Source organism: Amphibalanus amphitrite, unplaced genomic scaffold (genome assembly GCF_019059575.1).
Source record: "Amphibalanus amphitrite isolate SeventyFive unplaced genomic scaffold, NRLGWU_Aamphi_draft 000117F_arrow, whole genome shotgun sequence".
NCBI classification, from domain to species: Eukaryota; Metazoa; Arthropoda; class Thecostraca; order Balanomorpha; family Balanidae; genus Amphibalanus; species Amphibalanus amphitrite.
In genome coordinates, this window is record NW_024881612.1 from 260,813 (window position 1) to 283,439 (window position 22,627).

The following is a 22,627-nucleotide window of genomic DNA, read 5'->3' on the forward strand; positions in this document are numbered from 1 at the left end:
GTCGACACACTGATTACCGCATCGGTAGACGGTATCGAAATCGACGGAGAAAATCTGCCGCCGATATCTGCTGTGAATGATCGTGGACTTGAGGGAAGGCGTGCATGAATGGTATGAGTGCTGAGCAGTGTGTTGTGGTGAGAATGGATTCCAGAAAACGTTTGTCATGGATAAAGATGTGAGAGCGGACACCGTCTGGCGTGTCAGTGTGAAGGCGCGGGATCGTATGTGGTTGCGGCGAGTGGGATGGCGTGTGGGCGGTTGTCTATACTCTATACTTACTCTGTGTGAGCGTGCGTATGTCGTGGTGACTGTAAAGGCGTATATCGTGAATGGCTATATGGGCGTGAGAGCGGGTATTGTGAGAGCGTGAAAGCGGATGTAGTGACTAGTGAGTAAAAGCGTGAGACTCTGATATTGTGTGAAGGTGTGGGAAGGTATGCCGTATGAATGAAAGACGTAAAGAGTGTGTAAGGTGTGTCCGCGGTAACTGAAGGCGTAAGTGGTGCGTGGTGACTGGAGGTATGGGAACATGTGTCGTGTCGTTTTCCGTTTCTGAAGCCTTCGTCGGGTCTCTTCGGAGAATTTTATTGTTCAGAATCAAATCAATTAATTCGGAGCGGTTTTATTCTACAATCGTGCCTTATGGTCTCGTAAAATAGAATAGTTATACAAGGCCTTGCCTTATGGTTAGGTCTGGACGAGACTCGTTTCTCACTTATTGCACTTCTCAGCCCCGAAAAGGACGCAGCCTGTTTCGTGGCAGGTCAGGTGCCTGATCCCCTCGGTCAATAAAGGTTGCGAGTTACGGTATTTAGCCTCATGAATTTCCTCGGGACATTAAGATGAAACTTTTTTGCATTCACCTATATTTTTATAAGCATTGGACCACGTTACGACCCGTAACGGGCATGTGGGTTTACACCGTAGAAAAGTAATTAGTATTTAGTGGTCGATTTCTTTTATTAAATAAAGCGCCATTTTGGATAGCTTATATTCGAAAAATCGAATACTAGAAAATATTTTGGTGACAAACAACCCAAAAATAATTTTTCACATTAGTTCATCATGGACTAACGAGGTGTGACATTGCAACCGGCACAGAGAGCAACTTTTATGCAGAATCAAACTTTTATTTCAAATTCGAACTAGAGAAACGGCTGAAACTCGAATTTTGCCCACCTCTAAGTAGCTTCGATTTGGATCAACTTCGGCGTTCACGGTGGGTTTCATGTGGTATTTTCGTGTTGTTTTCGCGCTATTTTGATAGTTTTATATTTATTTGACATTCAAGGTGGGTCAATTAATTCTCATTTGAATAGCACTACATTGTGCATGTTACTTTCCAGTGTTTTTGCCAGTGAATCGGTCCCGGTAAAACGTGCAAGTTGTCGGCGTCTGCGTTGCATGTCAATGTTTATATTAGGGCTCATAATTCATGCATTCGTAACTCATTAGGTGACATTAGTGGTTAGGCAGTAGGCACCCTGGTACAGTTGCATTCCAATAGTTTTTAGTCTGCCATACCTATTTTCATAAGAAATTCATTCAATCCTGCAACTGAAAGTTAAAATCCATGCTATCAAGCCTTTTAGCACTCAAGTCAACGGGTGTTATGATTGACTTGACATGTTCCACGGGTTGGGTATAAATGCTGGAATATTACATTTTGTCCAATTTTATATTGCCATTATCTGCTTCCACCTCAATGTACAGCATTATCGTCCTGACAAGCTGACCCGTGGTTTGCAAGCATTTCTCCACTTTTACTTGCATGACGCTGATGGCTGGTATCAAACTCGATAAATATTAACAATCAGTCAGATTAACTGTTTAAGCATAAATATTTTCTATTCTCACATTATCAATTGTAATACTCATAGGTCTTCAAATATGTTACATGGTGCAAATGTAAGAAAATAACAACCTAACCTGACCTGATCTTACCTACATCGGTCGAGGAAACTATGGTAAAATCTGCTATTTTTAGCAGTCTGCTATTTATAGCAGAAATCTGCTAAAAATGGGTATGCATGTGAAGTCATCGTACCCAAATATAGCAGATTTGGGTACGGCCCCATACAAAAGCAGATCTGCACCCTAAATGAAGCAAATGCGCATCAAATGCCTGGCAGATTCATGATGAGAATAGTGCTGAGAGTGTTCTCTGCTATTTTTGTTCAGATCCGACTATTTTCAAATTCATTATTTAAAAATAGTCGGATCTGAACAAAAATATCAGAGGACATTCTCAGCACTATTCTAATCATGAATCTGCCAGGCATTTGATGCGCATTTGCTTCAATTAGGGTGCAGATCTGCTTTTGTCGGGGGCCGTACCCAAATCTGCTATAGGGGAGAGTGGGGCAAAGCGGCCACCCTAACGCTTCTCACGATGCCATTGCTTGATTTTTAAACTTGGAAAGATTCTTTCTATACCAATGTGATCCCTATTAAGTTGCCTTTTATTTCAACTGCGTTTTATTTCCAAAGGCGTTCACATCTGAAAGATATTGACAAAACTTTAAACCTATGCATATTGGCCACTTTGCCCCATACCCTGGGGCAAAGCGGCCACCGGCGTCTTCTCAAGTCCTGATATGAGAAACAAAATAGTTGCCTCGTGTACGACTAGGGTATTTGATGGTGACAAGGTTAAGCGAGGATGGATGTTTACTTTATCATCTTCCACCTGTAGGTAAACAAAGAAAGGGTTTTCATGAAAATAAACATTTAATTGCATTATTTGGCAACTCATGCAACTAAAAAGTGGCCAAGATGAATGCATGACAACACATTTGAATATAAATAATGTTTTTTATCCAGATGGAAGCAACTTATGGCCAATTGGGGGGTGGCCACTTTGCCCCGGCCACTTTGCCCCGCGCATACCGTCAGAGACAAAAATATTCCAGCTTAGCTATTAATGGGGTAAAAAACATTAAAATTGGTAGAATACATGTACGATAACCATGCAATGCATGGACAAGAACGCTTATAAAAATTCCAAACGGTTATGGAATAACATAACATTTAAAAATTGTAAACATAGTTGGTAACCTGGCAAGAAATGCTTTTCCGTGTTTCACAGAACAATGGTGATGGGCCTGAAACCCCGGTCTGGCTCATTCGAACGACCGTGAAGAGAAGTATAATTGGAAACCATAAATTGGAACTGACGCCAGCTATGAAGGGCTTAAACGATGGGTGGCCGCTTTGCCCCGGGTGGCCGCTTTGCCCCACTCTCCCCTATTTGGGTACGATGACGTCACATGCGTACCCATTTTTAGCAGATTTCTGCTAAAAATAGCAGACTGCTAAAAATAGCAGATTTTACCATAGTTTCCCCGACTGACATACCTACTAACCTACAACCTACTACCTACTTACTACTTCCTACCAGCCCATAATGTCCAGCCTACAACCTACCAACTCATAACCTAGGTACCAACCTACAACCTACCAAAGCCCTAAAAACACAACTTACAACCTACAATTTCTGCCATTGCATATTTGTAGGAACCACACCACACCACAATTGACCTTTGGACCATTTATAAACAAATACCACCTATGGGGAAGCAGAGCCTTACTAACCCGCGCCCTGGTGGGGTCTGTTTATAACGCGACCTGGTGGGGGGGGGGGGCTATTTTTTGCCCCCCTCGTATCTCCGAAACTACTGGACGGATCCGCAAAATTCAAACGGCGTTCGATAGCCCTGTCAAATTTGTCGAGGGAAACCAAATTTTATTGACCTCGGGGTCACCGATGACGTCACAGGTCAGGTCAAAGATAAAATGTTTCACCGTTTACGGGGCTTCTAGGGAAAGCGCTATAACACCGAGTAAAACGCATTTTGTCGAAAATCAGCGATAAGACGTCAGTTGTCTAGTACATATGTTGCTATTAGAGGTCACTGGTCATACCAGGTCAGGTCACAGGTCAGGTCACCAAAGGTCACCAAGGGTCACCACATGAACCCAACTTTACTAAGGTTGTGCGATGCATGTTTTATGGCCAGTTTTTCATTTCCAACCCAATGGTGTTGGTTATAAGACCATCAGGTACGGTTTAGGTCACTTTCTGGTGGAGGTCAGGTCAAGGTCAGGTCAAAAAAGGTCAAATTTCAAAGTTGATATTTTTGCATAAAATGGGTATCGATTCGATGCAGCTCGTCACGGGGAGTCTAATGGTGGTCTTTGTTTTGCACTACGAGGTCTAGAATTGCTAAAAATTGAGTTTGAAAATTTGACGTCATCAATTTTGAACAGTTTTTTCGCTATAACTTCGCCAAAAAAAGAGATATCAATCTAAAATTTGGTATGTGTATGGAAGGTGGTAAGGACTATCACATATATTCCGGTTTTTGCGAAATTCAAAAAACTTTTTGGATTTTTTGACTACTATATCCCAAAAATCTATTTTTTGATTTTTGGGGGTCAAAATCAAAAAAATTCAAAAATCCGAGATAACAGTTTTGTAGCCCTGTCAATTCTACAGCTTTTATGTCCTAAACATTTTTCTGTATTTGCAAAGCTATAGGCGTGACAGCTCTTCCCGCGAAACCCTTTTTTGGGTCGAAAACGGCAGAACATGACGTCACTCTGACGTCATTTCCGGCCAACCTATCATAGCTTTTGGAAAAATTTTTGGTCACAATGTGTAAAATTGATGTCCGGGAGGGTGCTGAAAGTTTGGTGACGATCGGCGCAGCGGTTCTGGAGATATATCGAAAAGTCTGGAGGGGGGGCAAAAAATAGCCCCCCCCCCACCAGGGCGCGGGCTAACAACTGGATAAAATCAGCTGGCTGGCTGGTACAATAGCTATGTTATTTATTGATATAAACACGGTAGTAGATGGATATAGCCATGTAAAATGGCACACATAGAAAATCAAAAGATAGATGATAAGTTATTTGTATCTCGCATTGATATATAACAAGCTCTGCTAGCGCCACCATACGGTGCCAACTGGCAAATTGTCCAGAAAATGGTACGGCCCTGGGAGCAGATGCAAAGGCTATTTCCCCGAAGCTTCATCTGCATCCTCATCTACAAATACTGCAAACTCCTTGGTGCTGACCAGTGAAAATAACTAATTGACAGGTCTCTTGTGCATTCTTATGCTTGTTGCTAGGATTTATTAGTGTATGACTTACAAACACCTATGAGCCAATGTTGACAGAAACTACCAAACTGAGATAGTATAATTTTGAGTGGCTTATTGAATTAATGGTAGAGCAGCAGAAATGCTAGAATATTGGCTGACATGGAAATAACAGTGGACTTGTGGTGGTAGCAACACAAGCAGAATTATATCTTTCATTGATATATATCAATCACACCATATGCATACAGTTGTCATTGAACCCACTCTAAAATTTGTGCTTGTGATACAACTGATTTTAGAATCAGCAGTTCTCTTTTCTTACCACTTGCATGTTGATATTTTTATAACTGCTGAAAACCCATTATCACATGAAATGCATCTAAAGACCCTACGAAGGCTTGTTAAATAAGCTAATAGTAGTGGGCACTATACTTTGAAATGGGGTCCTGTTATTAAACAAATATGAAAAGAAGTTGATTTGAAACATCAAATATGAATGCAGGATGTTTTATTGAGAATGCACCTATATATCGTTAGAGTTCTTCAATAGTTTGTGGCTTGAAGTGGAAATATATTTAGTTGTGATCAATTCCACTTTTGCATTGCTTGATCAACAAGAGAAAATGTCCCAAATTATGTTTAACTTTATTGTGAAACATCATGCACTGGCATACTGAAAGTTAATGAACATACCTGATAATTATAACCATGTCTGTGAAGGAAGGCATCATTTATGGATTGTCAGCTCAGATTCAGCAGGGGCTGTCAGGCAGTCTGGGTTTGACATGCTTTTCTATCTGAAGCAGGTGAAGATTTCAGTCTTCATCAGGGGCGGATCCAGGAAAACTTCAAGGGGAGGGTCATGAATCGAAGTGGTGCCCCTACCTATACCCAAAATTAAAAACTCAACGGATTTCGTCCACTTCATTTTGGTGGTGCCCCCATTTTCAGTTTTTTATTTTTATTTTTTATTTTTAGTCAGTATCTTACCTCTTAGCCACAACCACATTTACCAATTGTAAGCAAGTATATATGAATGTGCTATGTGTATATATGTTGTGGACGCTGAGTAATGAGTACTTACCAGGAACGTTATCAGGTAAGCAAATCGTTGTCAGTCCGACGAACTTGACCCTGGCGTCTAAAGGGTCTGTCCTTGACACTTCAGGCTTGTCAGGGGCACCAAAGTCCTTCCAGGGACACCACAAACCTGTCAGGGGCACCTACGGCCTTGTAGGGGCGCCACAGGCCCGCCAGGGGCACCACAGGCCTGCCAGGAAGCAGGGGCACCACAGGTCTAGCAAGTATACACGACAGGCCTGTCAGGGGCACAACGGGCCTGTTGGGCCCATGAGCACCCCTAGGGGCAGGGGCACCACAGTCCTTCCAGGGGCACCGCAGGCCTGTGAGGGGCACCAGCGGCCTAGCAGGGGCACCAGTCAACACAGGCCTGCCAGGGGCACCACAGACCTGCCAGGGGCACCACAGACCTGCCAGGGGCACCAGAGGCCTGCCAGGAGCACCGCCGACCTCGCAGGGGTAACTTGGGCCTGTCAGGGCCCAGGGGCACCACGGGCCTGTCGAGAGGCACTTCAGGCTTTTCAGGGGCACCATAGTCCTCTCAGGGCGCAGGGGTAGCAGGGGCACCAGAGGCCTGCCAGGGGCACTACAGGCCTAGCAAGGGCACCACTGGTCTATCAGGGGCACCACGAGCCTGTCATAGCCAGGCATCTCAGGCTTGTCAAGGCCCAGCGGCACCACAGGTCTGTGAGGGGCACCAGCGACCTAGCAGGGGCACCAGTCAACACAGGTCTGCCAGGGGCGCCACAGACCTGCCAGGGGCACCACAGACCTGCCAGGGGCACCAGAGGCCTGCCAGGGGCACCACCGGCCTCGCAGGGGCACCTTGGGCCTGTCAGGGGCACGACGGGCCTGCCGAGGGGCACTTCAGACTTTTCAGGGGCACCAGTCCTCTTCGGGCGCAGGGGCACCAGAGGCCTGCCAGGGGCACCAGCGGCCTAGCAAGGGCACCAGAGGCCTGCCAGGGGCACCAGCGACCTAGCAAGGGCACCAGAGGCCTGCCAGGGGCACCACAGGCCTAACAAGGGCACCACGGGCCTGTCAGGGGCACCTCAGGCTTGTCAGGGCCCAGGGACACCACAGTCCTTCCAAGGGCACCGCAAGCCTGTCAGGGGCACCAGAGGCCTGCCAGGGGCACCACAGGCCTAGCAAGGGCACCTCTGGCCTGTCAGGGGCACCTCAGGCTTGTCAGGGCCCAGGGGCACCACAGTCCTTCCAGGGGCATTACAAGCCTGTCAGGGGCACCAGAGGCCTAGCAAGGGCACCACAGGCCTCCCATGGACACCACAGGCCTGCCAGGGGCACCACCGGCCTTGCAGGGGCGCCTCAGGCCTGTCAGCGGCACCACGTGCCTGCCGGGGACACTTCAGGCTTGTCAGGGGCGTTACAGTCCTGTCAGGGCCGAGGGGCACCAGGCCCGTGGTGTCCCTGCTAGGCCTGTGGTGCCCCTGGCGGTCCTGTGGTGCCCCTGTCAGGACTGTGATACCCCTGATAGCCCGGTGGTGCCCCTGGAAGGTCTTTGGGCCCCCGGGCCTCAAGGGGGGGGGCCATGACCCATGTGACCCCCCCCCCCCTTGGATCCGCCCCTGGTCTTCATTTGGTCTCAACATTGAACATACTGCTATCATTTTTTTTTGCTCTTTCTTTGCAGATGATAGATGTTATCATGGTGACTTCATGTTGCTGTGGTGTAATAAGTTCACCATAAGTTAGTGCTATATTTGGGTTTAGTTAAAACTTGATTAGTCCTTGGAAAAAGAAATAATAGCAAAAACAAACACCATGAAAAAATATGTCATGAAATGGTTACATTGACATGCAAGCATTGCTTTAGTTTGTGTGGCACCTTGCCCTGGACTTTAATCCAAAACTAAAAGATATGCCTAAAACATTTGTCAACCAATAGCACTTAGCAGTTTGATTAGATGGCACTTGCACCTTATGTTATGACCAGAGAGAAGACCAATAAATTACTACACTATTTAACCTTAGTGGGGTGCGCAAACTTAGTGTTCTCACATACCAAAATGCTTCTATTTTTCAGATAGTGTAAAGCACAGGCATGGAGCAGCCTGTGCCTTCAAACATGGTGATGCCTCCAAAGGCCACTCCTGCTTCAGACATGCAGGTATGGATGGGTCTCCACTGACATTGTGTCACTCTGCACAGAGTGCACAGTCATAATATAGCAACAGCATCATACTAACTGTTGCAAAGTTGCCCTTCTAGTATAGTCTCTCTTGAAAGTATCGCGTCATGGGCTGCGGCGTCTCGGCGAACTGCTCCATTCAGTTTGAGGACCCCAGCAGTGAGGTCATGGCCTATATGATAAAAAGTACGCTGTAGCACGATCCTACGGCAGCGGTAGAAGGAAACTGCTATATGACGCAGGCACCGGTGGCTGACAACTGGGTCGAAACCGGTGGAGGCCGGCCAGAGGTCAATAAATGCTCATATCATTCTCCCTTGACCCCGTCCACCGCCCCAGGTGAATGCCGGCGCCACTTAGGTTCGGTAGCCGGACGCTCATTGGTCTGTCTTGGTGGGCGCCAATCACGTGACGCTTAAAATCTTAACGAAGCAAAGTTCCGCCATAACCCCTCTCTGAAGAGGCCTTCCGAACGACGTTCATGGTCATGGGAGGGGGTGCAAACTGGCATCAAATAAGGCTTTCAAAAAGAAGACGGCCGAACGGTAAATACCCTTTTTTCACCATTCACTAACGGGCTCATTAAAAAGGAGTGGTAGTCGTGCCGATGACGGGTCAAATTTTCAGCTTTGTTATGAAACATCTCAACAAATCCTCTGCGAGTAGGGTGGCTTCCATTGACTTCACGCTTTCTGCAATCACAAGTTACCGGACGGCGACCGCCCCATCCCTTCCGTAACTCCGTAATCACTCCCCTCGCCCCGCCGCGCTGGCTGCCATCGCGTGTCAGACTTCGGTCAGTGCTAACAGTGGCCCTCAAACCTTTCCGCCACGGCTGGGACAGGCGGCGCCCTTCCTCAGAGTCGCGTACTTTCAAGAGAGACTATACCAAATAGACATACATGTCTGGTGCCTGCTGCAAGCTTTCAGTCTTTTAGATGAGTTTGTATCATGAGAACTAAACAATTTATTGACACCGATATCATGGGCATTTAAGATGCTTTTGCAAATCTTTGCATTATTATGTTTAGGAAGTCTACAACTCCACTTGCAGCCTGTGTATTCCCCAGTATTAGCACCTGGCTTTATGGGGCCCCAGCATAAGCTCTTTTTTATAGCAATTAAAAACTTGCATGCTATCAAAGAGTGAATAATGCCATTCCTCTTTGTCAATTTGGATTTGTTGTATATGTATTATGTAATCATAAATATCATAACCGTGTTTCCCAATTTCAGGTTCATCCCACTGCACAACCCACACCTGTTTCTACATCACCCAAGCCAGTCAATTTGTCACCTGTGAAGCACTCTGAATCAGGCCATCAGAACAACTCGTCTACAAACAATGGCTCCGTCAGCAACCACACAAAGACGGCGGTGCCGCCTCTCACGGCGCTGTCGTCCATGGGTGCTGCCGCCAAGCCGGCCGGGCCCGCCGAGACGACAACGCCCAGCGCTGCAGCAGCCCCGGCGGCAGCGGCGGCGTCCGCGGCTCCGGCTGCCGCGGCCGCGCCCTCCGTCACCGCTCCGGCCGCCTCCGCGTCGCCCGTGAAGTCCACCGAGACAGCTAAGGCGCCAGAGCCCAAGAAACCACCAGGGGCCGTGCCGCCTCTGAAGCCAGTGAGTCAGGACAAGCCGCCCTCGGCTCCTGCGGCGGCCACTACCGCTGCCCCCAGCGGGGCGCCGGTGGTGAACCGACCACCGGCCGCCCCGAGCACTTCCCCCGCCAAAGGCCCGACTCCGGCGGCGGCGGGCTCCAACAGCACGCCGGCACCGGCTGCGGCTCCGGCACCGGCACCAGCTGCCGCGCCGGCTCCGGCTCCGGCCACCACTGCCGCCTCGACTCCGGCTCCGGCCGCTGCCGCCGCTTCGACTCCGGCTCCGGTCACAACTACCGCCCCCGCCCCGGCCCCGGCCGCCGCTGCTGGCCCTTCTCCTGCGGCCGCTGATGCCTCCAAGGCGCAGCCCAAACCGGCGACCAAGCCCGAGGCTAAGCCTGAAGCCAAGCCCGAATCCAAGACAGATAAGCCAGACGCCAAGGTGGAGACGGTGGCATCAAATGCTGAAAAGGTTGAAGCCAAACCAGCGGGCGAGAAACCGGCTGCCAAGACAGATAAGGGTGAAGTGAAGGGGGATAAAAGCGATTCTAAGGCTGAGAAACCTGAAGCGAAGGCGGAGAAAGTTGATACTAAGGCAACGAAACCTGACCCAAAAGCTGACAAATCACAACCAAAGGAAGAAAAGTCGGATGCCAAGCCAGACAAATTAGAAGCAAAGGCAGATAAGCCAGAAGCCAAGACCGACAAGGCAGAATCAAAGGCTGACAAGTCAGGTACAAACGCAGAAAAGCCAGAAACAAAGAGTGACAAAACAGAAACAAAGCCAGGCAAGGCAGAAGCAAAGTCAGAAAAGCCTGGCGCCAAGTCTACTGAAAAACCAGGTTTGTACATTTTCTCTTATATCTCTTTCTAGTTTAAAACGTATCTGGTGATACCAAACTTTTGGATGTTATGTAACCTTTACCTAAACTGATGAATTCGTTTGAGGTATCCATTATCCATACCATGTGTTGAAAAACATCGAATAAAGCTAGAAACATATTGACGGTGCCAGCGGCCCTCACACAGTGACGCTCGTGCACCCGGTCTGTCCACAGCCGCGACCGCCGCCTCTCCAGCCACCCCGAAAAAGGACGGATCGCCGGAGAAGCCCAAGCGCGCCGCCGTACCTCTGGCCGAGAAAACACCTCGGGTCAGTTTCCGTTAAATTTCTGAGTCACTAGCCCGGCACCGCCTGGGCTATTTCCATACCCACATCAGCCTGGGGGGGGGGGGGTCGGATCCGACCCCCCCCTGTTATCTCGAGAACCAATGGTCGTATCGAGCCCCGCGAGGCGGCGTTCGAAAGGTCTCTACGAGACCTTCCCAAAGCACTCTTAAGATTTTAAGATTGAGGTCAACTTTCGGTTCAAGGTCAGGTCAAAGGTCAAATTCAGGGGTTTTGCATGATTAGGCTTACGGACAGCGGAATCGATAGCTGCTGCTCGAAACTCACCACAAATGACCTCAAAGACCTAGTGAAGGTACCATGTGCGTATAGGGGTCATAGTAAGTACGGGTCAAGGTCAGGTCAGGTCACGAAAGGTCACGGTTTTCACTTTCTGCTACATGGGCGCGCGACACATGTTTTATGGCTTATTGTTCACGCCAAATCCGAAGGTAATGGTTATATGTGACCCCAAGTCACTGTGCTGGTGATAAGTGTGCATTGAAAGCATAAAAAATCGTTTATACTAAACGAGGGCTGAGAAAAAAGGTCAATTTTTCAACTTTTTATTTTTGACATAAAAATGCACTTTTCTAGACGAGCTTTGTCCCAGGAATCTAGTGGGGCCATTTGTTTTCACATGCGATGTTCAGAAAATCCTCTAATTCGCGAAAATGCTTATGACGTCACCATGCCCTATGCATGTTGGAGCTATTTTTTACAATTTGGGGGTCAAAAATCAAGATAGAAAGTTGAAATTTGGGACATCTAATATTCTAATAGAGCTCTATAACATATATTCCGTTTTTTTTGGAAATTCTCAAAATTTTGGATTTTATTAGCTGTTTTCCAAAAAATATAGTTTTTTGAATTTTTAGGGGTGAAAAACGCATTTTATGGAAAATCCGAGATAGCCATTTTAAAGAACTCGTTGAGCTGCGTCTTTTCATGTCCTTAATTTGCAATTTGCTTAAAACCTCGATTTTTGGCGATTTTTTTAAACATTTACCATTTTTTGACTGAAAACGCCATGTAGTTACATCACTAAAATCGATATATCTCAGAAATTTTTGAAGATTTTTTCTTAAAAATTGCACAGGAGACGTCAAATTGATGGGGAAGAAGGTATGCGAAGTTTCAAGTTGATAGCGCAAGCGGTTCATGAGTTATTCAAGAAAAATGGAGGGGGGGTCGGATCCGACCCCCCCCCCCAGGCGGTCGCGGGCTAGTGATGTTGCATGTACCTTATGTGGCTTCTGTTTCGTGTCCTGTCCACTCGTGTATACTGCCCTGCAGTTTTGTCCTTTTGTGCTAACAGAATCATGCTGACAACATATTGTGACCACCGTCTACGATCCGTGGGCGTTCCCCGTATACGATTAGACGTGCCGTGTTCCATGTGTAGTGTCTGCAGTTACCAGCTGTTATTTTGCCTGCATCATTACCTGTGCTGCCAGCTTGTCATGCTGGGTTCCTGCGCGGCTATTCTCAGTGTTGTGTCCTTGTGCTGTCATTCTGATGGAGTGTCATCTGCAGTCCCTTTGCTGAATGCTGTGCTCCATCTGTGCTGTAAGTATTGTGATAAGTGTTGTGTCCCCTGTGCCATGATTCTGACTGCCACATCCCTGTATTGTGGTTCTGATTTGGTGTTGTGTCACGACGTGTTCTCTATCCAACGCAGACAGTTGCACCCGAATGAACTGTGCTACTCAGTGCTGCATCCCTGTATTGTATCTGACTCTGTGCCATGTCTCTGTTAATCGGTAGGTATCTGACTCGTTGACATATCCCAGGCCCAGCTCGACAATTTTATCCGGGGCTAACACTGAAGTTTTAAAATCGGAACGGTTGTTTCGGAAATAGGAGGGCCTGTAGAGCCACCCTTCCTCCCCCAGTCACTCGCGTTATGAAAAATAGCCCAGTCATGTGTTGGCTAACTGAGAGCTGTCAGACCCTATGCCGTTTTTTCTCACTGCTGCGCCTCCGTGCTATAACTGACTCAGTGATGTGTCTCTGTGCTGTCAGTGCCGTGTCTGTGTGCCGTTATTTTAACTCAGTACCGCGCTCCTGTGCTGCATTTAACTCAGTGTCGCGTCCCTTTGCCGTTATCCTAACTCAGTGTCCAGTCCTTGAGCTGTCCGTGCCGTGTTTGTGTGCGGTCGTCCTAACTCTGTGCTGTCTTCCTGTTCTGTCCATGCGGACGTGTTTCTGTTCCGTCGTTCTAACTCAGTGCCGCCACCCTGTTCTGTCCGTCCCGTGTCACCGTGCCGTCGTTCTAACTCGGTCCCGCGTCCATCTGCCGTCGTTCTAACTCAGTGCTACATTCCTATGCTGTATCTAACTCAGTTTCGCATCCCTGTACCATTATTCTAACTCAGTGCCGCGTCCCTGTGCCATTATTCTAACTCAGTGCCGCGTCCCTTTGCCATCGTTCTAACTCAGTGTGGCGCCCCATCTGTGCTCTTATTCTAACTCAGCGCCGCGTCCCTGTGCTGTTCTAGCTTCTAACTCAGTGCTGCGTCCCTGTGGCCTGTGCTGTATCTAACTCAGTGTGGCGTCCCTGTGCTGTTAGTGCTGCGTCCCTGTGGCCTGTGCTGTATGTAACTCAGTGTGGCGTCCCTGTGCTGTTCCGACTTCTCAGTGCTGCGTCCCTGTGGCCTGTGCTGTATGTAACTCAGTGTGGCGTCCCTGTGCTGTTCCGACTTCTCAGTGCTGCGTCCCTGTGCTGTTCTAACCCAGTGCTGCGTCCCTGTGTCATTATTCTAACTCAGCGCCACGTCCGTGTGCTGTTCTAACTTCTAACTCAGTGCTGCGTCCCTGTGGCCTGTGCTGTATGTAACTCAGTGTGGCGTCCCTGTGCTGCAGCAGCCGCAGAAGAGGAAGGAGGCACTGGACGCGCAGGCGGCCAGCAGCGAGCGGCGCCCCAAGCGCGCCAGGGTGCCCACCCAGCCGTTCCAGTCGCCCGTGCCGGAGTTCGAGGCCATCCCCAAGGCGCTCAAGCCCACACCAACCAAACAGCCAGAGGAGAAACTCATCATCTTCTTCAAGTAAGCCATGCTACAGCTGGTTTCCTAAAACCATAGGCTTTATTTTTATCGGCTATGTGTCCAAACTGGACGGAGACCTCATGTACTTCAGGGAGCGTGTTTACAGTATCGAATCGAATTTGCAGTACAACCACTTTGTTTTATTTTTGTTTGTTTTGTTGGGTTAGGCCCTTTCGGTCCATTGAGACCATTGCAGAGCCGGGGTATGATAGGAATAAGGGGAGGCATTGATCTGGGCAGGTACCCTAGTGAGTCACTGGGGCTGAGCCCATCCAATTGGACAGGCCGACCAGCCCCTCAACTCCCAGGCACTGACTGGACCCGGCTACGGGTGTGCTCCCGTAGGAGCTGCGGTGCGCTCCAATGGGAGCCGCCCGTATGGTATAAAATTGCCTTTCCAGCCCGGATTGGTACAGCAGCGGCGTGGAGGAGAAGGACTTGAATATCCTGAGGATGGAAACGACGGAACGGGTGAGCACACCCACTTTCCACCTCACAGTTTTGTACGGGGCCCCTGACATTCCTTTGTCTCGTTTTGCAGGAACGAGTTTCTGGCGGTCCGGAACGAGGAGGGCAGCTTCTTCGTGTGCCAGGCCGTGCAGAACGTCTACAAGGGCAGCAAAAAGATCAAAGTGCGGTGGATGGCCGCCAACGGACGCGTCTACTCGCCCGACTTTTACGACACGATCGGTGAGTGCCCTGTTACATGGCTGCGTCCCGGCATGTTCTGCAGATGTGAGTTGTGCATTGTTTTGTGTCTTGTGAGCGTTTGTTGCTTCCTGCCGCTGGCTCTGTCTGTGTTTGCCTTACCGCCTCTGACTGTGACCCTCCGTCCGTGCGGCAGACTTTGAGAGCATCCTGACCACGCTGGAGATGAAGCGTCTGGGCCGTGACCGGCACGAGCTGAGCGCCGAGGAGGTGGCGCGCACCGACCACATCCTGCAGCGAGCGCTGACCCTGGAGCAGGACGGCTCGGACCCGGCCGGCGCCGCCGGACTCACCGAGGACCACCCCGACGGCCGTGAGTAACAGTGGCCACCGTCATTGGCGGACGGTCCGGTCACGGGATTTAAACACACTGGCTCTTCACTAGATAGGTATCCCTGTATTTCTTCCCGACGGCAACGGACAGTACTCCTGACGGTCCCGTAATATATCCCGACTGCCTCGCCCTCACTGGTGTTAGGTGTAACACCCGACGTCCCCGGGATGTGACCCTTGACCGACCCCTTGATATACTCCTGACTGCTTCGGGCTATACCCAAGCCACGGATTATATAGTCTACGACAGTCTGTCGTAGACTGTATAGTCTGTCGAAGACTATATATTCCGTGCCCAAGCTATACCTACCTCAGGTCGCCTCTGAACCCCGTGGTTATATCACTTAGTGCATGCCTTACGAAGAAATTAAGTGTAGCTGACAACATTAGAACTTTTTATTGAGACTTCGCCCCAACCAGGGTTGGCAGGGGGTGGCAAAAACTGGTTTTTGCCAGTGGTTTTAACCGGTTTAAACCGGCTGGCAGAAACCCTTGGTGGCAAAAACTGGCAAAAACTGGCTAAAACTCAGGTGGCCAAAGCTACATCTTTTCTAGCAAGGAATGGCTTTGAAATGTACTTATGCATTTCTGGATATTATAGAGGCGCACTAAACATTCTGAACTTTGCCTCATTACTTATCCCTGCTTAAAGGGACTATCCCACCTTTAACATGGGGTTTGAGTTGAGATAGTCAAGTTTGCGGCGAGGTTCAGAAACCACTATCTATCTAGGTTGCAACCCCCGCGGCCTCTTGGTGTTGAAGAAATTCGTTCCCTTCATTTGAAAATGGGCCTTGTACAAGGCCCTATCTTCAACATGGAGCGACCGTTAGTGTGACGTCACCTCGTTTAGTCATTCTGATTTAAATGGGTTTGTTCGTCGAAAAATCGCTTAAAACTTGGTCTGAACTTTGTTGTGGTGCCTACAGAGTAAAAAGAATCAGCTTTATGACAGTAATGTGGCCTGGGGAAGGAGGTAATTTTGGGCTGTGACGTCACATATTTGAAAGTTTGTGTCTGGAATATGGGAAGCCTTAGATGTTTAATGATAAATAAATGCCAGAACCGTGTTCCTGGTCATCCAATCTATAAAGTCGGGCAGAATTTAACTGGTTTTAACAACATTTTAGAAGGTGGGATAGTCCCTTTAAAATGTATATGCATTTCGGTAGACATCCACCACCCTAATGCATTTCCATGTATAGGGGAGAGTGGGGCAAAGCGGCCACGGTAAGTAATAGTGGTGCCAATTTCATGAAATTTCAATTCCAATTCCGATCCAATTCCAAGAAATTGCCAAGTAAATTTCCAATTTTGTCCAAAGCGGGGGCTATTCCAATTTTTAACGATTTTTGCATTTTTTGCGTAAATTTTAAAAGTGTTTAAAAGCGTTTTAAAGGCCTCCGTTTTAAAATTTTAAATTTTAAAGGCCTTGTGTTCCGATTAATTTCCAAAAAAATGTTAAGAACTCCGTCCAAATTCCAAATTGGAATTGGACAAAAATTGGAATTCCAAGAAAAGAAATTCCGATTGGCACCAATAGTAAGTAAGGTGCCGTGCGGTGCCGTGTGCATGTCAGCGGCAGATACCCCTTCGCACCTCTTAATGTGCAGGACTCACCCTTGCACTGGCTCATTTGTGATCCCAAAAGGCGGCTTACTGGTTCCTTATGGAAAGCCCATGAAAATGTTTTTGAGTTATACAACACTTCAATGGTCAACGTCACTACTGTTTGAAAGCATAAAGCTTTCACTGAATTCTCCTTAAAATGTTTCCTGTTCAAATCCATGTTTAGGCATTGCATTGTGATGGTTTTTAGTTTTTGCCAGTTTTTGCCACTTTTTGCCGGTTAAAACCGGTTTAAACCGGCAAATGGCATAAACTAGTTTTTGCCGGCAAAAATGCCAACCCTGGCCCCAACATTTCTTATCCCCGTCTCTATCGTCCAGTTCTGTACATGTCTACAGTTATAGATGTTGCCGGCTTAATCGTATGTCCTGGATCAATATTTCTTCTTTAACAGCCTTCTTTGCTAACTAAGTTCATGTTTGATGTCAGTTGTATAGCACCACTAGCCCGGTACGACTTCTCGCAGTTTCTGTTCTCACCCTCGCTCTGTATCCACAGTTGATTTGTCGCTCTACAACGACGAGTCGCAGCTGGACAAGAGGAAGTCGGACGGCGCCGCGCCGGTGAAGGCGGCCGCCGCGCCCAAACCCCGCACCCCGCGGGCGCCCAAGCCCAAGAAGGGCGGTCGGAAAGCCAAGAAGGCGGCGGCGGCGGCGGCGGCCAAGCGGCGGGCGCCGGCGCCGGCCTCTGCCCCGGCGGCAAAGAAGGCTCGCACCGCGGCGGCAGCGCCGCCGCCCGCGCCCGCCAAGAAGGCCCCCGAACCCAAACAAACCGCCAAGGACAAAAAGGGTATGAACGACTTATCACTTGCATATGTTTGTTGTTTATAGGCATTCGTGTATTCATGTAAGAAGAAGGGGATTGTCGGAACTCAACATCAGATAAAGATCGTGGGAAAGAAAATCAAAAGTTACCTGTAAATTACTCAAATTACAATCACTCGCTGGTCCATGAATTTATGACGGGTGGCCTGGAGTGACCTGAAGTTCGGCATCGCCACGGTCCAGCTGATGATGCTGTATGACTTTAGGTGTTTGCGCCAAAGATCTTTCGGCGACTTTTTCAATGCGGACGTATTATGAATTTACCCAAGCTGTCATTTTAAGGGGAATTCAGTGACCCGATCATAGTACTCCACAAAAAGAAGATGGAGGCATTTGGATTGCTGGTACTAGTGTGATCTGACTGCAGGCGATGGAGTGACCGCCGGCCTCTAACTGTCTCCATCCGTCCCTTTTCAGTCGAGAAGCGACCGCCGCCGACCAAGCGGGGCGCCCCGCCAGCCCGGTCGGCACCGAGCAGCCGTCGCTCCGCGCCGGCCCCCGAGAAGCCGGGCCGCTCGAGCGCGCGCAAGGCAGCCAAGTAACGGGCGTCGCAACCCACACCTGCACCGCCCACATCGTGTACAAAGGACAGAGACGACGGCAGTGCGCTCGCGCGCGCGCGCCGCACGATAGCGGCGGCGTTGGCGGGACGTCGGCGCGCTGAGCGCGGGGCGCGCCCGCCCCGACTGCGGCGCGTCTCATCCCACACTGACACACAGTACGCGGACACACAGGCATACACACATATACACTATTCCAGGTAGGCTGCGTGCGGTTTGCGCTTGATCGCCGGTAGTGGTTAGTCGGCCGGGCACGGGACTGAGGACGGCGGAGCGGTCGGCCGGGTGACGCGCCTGACAGGAGCGACCCGGTGCAGTGCCACGCACAGCGCGCTGGAGCCGCGCACCCGCCCGCCGCGCCGGGTGTGTTTTTTAAGGTGCGCGCGCGCGCGTCGGACCGCCTCGGCCGCAGCAATGAACTGAGAGACCTCTGTATATACCGTCATCCGAAGTGTTGGTGTTGTGTTATGCACGTCTGGTGTCTCGTTGTTCTCATAGATGAACGTCCGGTGGCGCCGTGTGCGCTCCGCCGCGGAAATTTTGTGTGCTTGGTTGGCGTCGGCGCGCGTCTGTGGAGCGGTGTGTGGTGCTCGTGTGTTCTCTGCTACGTTTGCGGTCAGTGGCCAGCCGCGGCCGGGTGCCGGAGGGGCCGCCGGCCTGTGGCGGCCGGCCGGCCGGCACCCTCACTGCGATCGCCGGTCGGCCCACAGCCGACGGTGGCCTATGCGATCCAGCACATGAGTTCTCGATTCGGCAGCGGCGCCCTTTGCAAATTCGGCCCGGGCCGTGCGCCATACCTGTGTCCGGTTTTGTCTCAATATAGGTTCGGATGGAAGCTGGAGCTCTGGAGCGGCCGGCCGCGTGCGTTGCTGGATCAGAGTCCGATCGACCACCGTCCTGGACAGGCTGATATGATTATTTTCTCACCGAGAGCGGACTTCTGTTACCGACGGTGACGATTGCCTCGTGACGAGCTCTAATCACTGGACGCTCGAATAGGTTTGGCATTGAATTTAATTAGGCTTGCTATTGTTATTTTAACGATGCAACTGATCGTGGCGCATGCTTCATATGGACTGTGTCATTAGATTTAGTCGATCGACAGGTCTATATCCCCCACCAATAAATTTTAGAGTGAATGCTTCATTTACTTGACAGTGTGGCATTTGTATATTATTTTATTTCCCCTCGGCGACTTGGTTTATTCCACATTACGGTTGACTGATGGGCTCTATAGAGACCAATCTCTAAAAGTAATGGATCGATTTTCGATGCTCCAGCTGCACTTGATAACCCTGGAAAATCCATCGAATGTAGCCTGACTGGTAACCTCGAGGTCACTGATTACTTCACAGTTCACAGGTCAGCTCAAAATCAAAATCATCGTATGCTTTTCCCACTTAACATCTTATTGCGCTCACCGGCAGGCGGCAGTCTCCACGTCCAGTTCCCACGGGGCACGGGTAACCCTAACCCTTTTTTCACCCTTTCGGATCGGCCCAGTCGTATTGATGGAGTTGATTTGAACACATCTTCGACGCTAAATAGACGGGAATTGAGAGATATTTTCATTAAATTTCAGTGCCAAGGCTACGCATATTAAAGTCTGCACATGCCTCGAGGCGGGCACTGGAGTCGCCTTGTAGCTGGCGCCAGCTCCCACCAACTTGCACACAATGCACCACCACGGCGCGATTAGACCACAGCCAGTGACTTGCGTGGTGCATAGGCGGAGGAACGGGGAGGGCACCGGGGCACCGTGCCCCCCTTTGATTTTGGCATTTAACATTAGCGCTATGGGCGTTGGTGGAAAGAATGGGTGAGACTAAATGCTTACTTCGAAATCTAAGCTGCGTTGCGGCATTGGCGGTTATGTGCGGCGTGTATGCCGCATGATTAGTAAGCGGCGACCACTAAATTAAAAATTCAATAGCTTCGACCTGTTTTCAATGGATAACACTGCATACCAAAAATGTCCATCGCTCTCGTCATAGGATATTTAGATTTAAATAACTAACTTATCTACATCATTGTTTTAAACCAAATTAATACTCAGCCGCGAACGTATAAGGTATAACCCCTTGCCGTTTCGCTCCTGATCAAGCTAGAGCTTCGCGGAAAAAAACGAGCGTGTTGCCCGTGACGAGAGAAAGCCGATGATACCCAATTTTAAGGTCCTAGGTTATCGGTTGACCTTCCAGGTCAGGTCAATGACCCAAAAGGCGGGAAAATTGGGACCTGTTAGAACGTCGTAGTGTGGCTGCTATGGGGTTTTTCGGGGTGCTGATCACGAATATCATGCTAGTTTTGATCACAGATGATGTCTTCATTCATTTAGGCCAGGTCGGGTTAGGTCAGGTCAGGTCAACCAGTAGAGGTCCTGCCAGGTATTTGTAGTAGGTGTCAACCAGGGTATATTGAGTGAAGGGTAGGACGAACTTTGGTAGGAATTTCTAGTATAACTACTAGAAAACATACTATATGTGGTCGGGACTAGCAAAAAGTTAGTTCAAACTAGAATATGGTAGCGCTTATGGTTGGCAGTCGTGACGCGCACGCGACATTCATTTCTTAAATTCTTTAAATAACAGGTTTTAGGGGCCGATTGTGGGCAGATACATTCAATTAGCTATTAATAATTGATTATGCAAACATTCAAGAAGCTACATCATTCAATTCTAGCCAAAATCATGCGGCGCTCCCAGGACTCGAACTCACGACCCTCGGATCCGTAGGCCGATACGCTACCGACTGCGCTACCGCGGACCGCGCGCCGACGAACGGAGAGGCGGATCGCGGGTGCTGGCGTGCAGAGAAATCTTTACCCTGTACGCCGTAGAAGATCGGCTGGGTTTCGTGAAAAATGGTAGAGGAATTGTCGAAAGAAAATTTATCGATCTATCATTTGAGACCAAGAACCATTGATTCCTTCAAAGGTTGACCGAGATATCGCTCGCCGAAAACAGGCCATTTAACATGTAAACCCTATGGGCTGGTAGGAAATGTACGCCGTGGAGCAGCAGTGCTACCAACTAACTTCGGCGGGGGCCGGGTGTCAACCGCCTCTGACAGCCTCGTAACATGTTACGAAGGCACCAAAACTACTTTGTAAACGTTCATGTGGTTGCTTAAAGGAAGGGTGCCACCTTCCGAAATTTTTGTTCTATGAATCTATTTTACTTATTTGAATTTTTAGACGTGGTTAGCGCGTCCACAATATACAAAAAACCGAAACATTGCATTTAATACATTGGCCAAAAAAAAAAAGATCGTTGTTTATATCACCACTACAACTCAAGGTCGTTTGATGTGGCAGCTAGGACGGCTGGCATATCCTGTTGTCATGGCAACATATCATTCTGCCATTTGCATTGATGGCGCAACTGAGACAAAAAGATGAACAAATAAAAAGAAAGAAGATAACATGATTTGAACTAAAGGTTTCATCAAAAGAACATCAGAAAGAACATCAGAAAAGAACATCAAATAAGTCGAGTAAAGGTTTTTCCTTTACAATGCTTAAGAGATCTATGGAACCCTTCACCCTTCATGCAACTTACTAGAAAAACTACCCAATTAAAATTTTAAAACTTAAGTGTATACCATAAAGAAAAAATATACCCTTTCAAAATGATAAAACATGCTTCAAAAGTATAACTTTTATACATACCTTTGCTGATTTCATGTTTTATAAAATACCCTTAACACGACGAGGAAATAGTGCTGAAGATTTTTGCCTGCCCAAATGCTGGCAGCAAAACTGGCAAATGATAACTTCACGTGCGGATTCAATGCTGACCGTCTCGAGCATAGGTAAGTGAAGCCGGTTTTTAGGTTCATGTGAGGCTAATCTTGTAAAAACTGCGTTGTGTCCAAAAGGTGGCACCCTTCCTTTAATTCGAATTCAGCTCGAAAAAAAACTGACCTAGAAACATGTCAAACTCGAAAAAGTGAACCGAGGTCACCAAAGGTCAATGACCTGACCTGACCTTCAGGTGACCTTGACACCCACCCTAATGCATGGGGGCAACATCATATCACATGTTTGAACGCTTGAAACCACGAAAAGACTGCAAACGCGCTGCTAATGCGAGCCGACATACGCTGAATCGCGGTTCCGGCCAAACATGGTCTCGAAAAGTAGGTCACAGGTCAAAGGTCATTTGGGTCAGGGTCATGAAATTTTCAGGATGGGTGTTAAATTGATCAATGCGAGGGTACTGAAAGTTTCGTCGCGATCAGCCGCTTTTTAAGCGAGTTATTCGCGAAAAACCTTAGGGGGGTTGCATCAACCCCCCCCCCCCCTGTGCGGGCGAGGTCATGTTTTGATAGCAAGACTGAAACAGACTTTTTTGGGTAGCCAGGAAATCGCATGCCAGAGCCTATTCAAATTCTTTTATCGGCCTTTATATGCACCAGT

At 48.7% G+C, this 22,627-nt stretch overlaps 1 protein-coding gene across 5 annotated transcripts; it reads left to right on the forward strand.

The window, feature by feature from the left end:
• The first annotated feature begins 947 nt into the window (after nucleotides 1-947).
• Nucleotides 948-19,346, forward strand: LOC122381266 (nascent polypeptide-associated complex subunit alpha, muscle-specific form-like). Of its 5 annotated transcripts, none has more exons than XM_043365242.1 (9): nucleotides 948-1,222; nucleotides 8,236-8,319; nucleotides 9,577-10,780; nucleotides 10,997-11,091; nucleotides 13,975-14,153; nucleotides 14,695-14,843; nucleotides 14,998-15,174; nucleotides 17,322-17,612; nucleotides 18,065-19,346. In XM_043365242.1, the coding sequence occupies exons 2-9, from the start codon at nucleotides 8,254-8,256 to the stop codon at nucleotides 18,187-18,189; spliced, it is 2,286 nt and encodes a 761-aa protein (XP_043221177.1). In that variant the 5' UTR covers nucleotides 948-1,222; nucleotides 8,236-8,253; the 3' UTR covers nucleotides 18,190-19,346. The 5 variants fall into 5 exon arrangements, with proteins under 5 accessions (XP_043221177.1, XP_043221174.1, XP_043221173.1 ...); XM_043365239.1 differs by having other exon boundaries at nucleotides 1,008-1,222; nucleotides 13,972-14,153; XM_043365238.1 differs by having other exon boundaries at nucleotides 1,163-1,294; nucleotides 13,972-14,153.
• Nucleotides 19,347-22,627: the final 3,281 nt, after the last annotated feature.

Bases quoted from the DNA above. Each gene is read 5' to 3' on its own strand.
- LOC122381266 (XM_043365239.1), top strand. From the start codon at position 8,254: ATGGAGCAGCCTGTGCCTTCAAACATGGTGATGCCTCCAAAGGCCACT. The intron at 14,154-14,694 runs GTAAGCCATGCT...CTCGTTTTGCAG, and splicing joins AAACTCATCATCTTCTTCAA to GAACGAGTTTCTGGCGGTCC. The intron at 14,844-14,997 runs GTGAGTGCCCTG...TCCGTGCGGCAG, and splicing joins CGACTTTTACGACACGATCG to ACTTTGAGAGCATCCTGACC.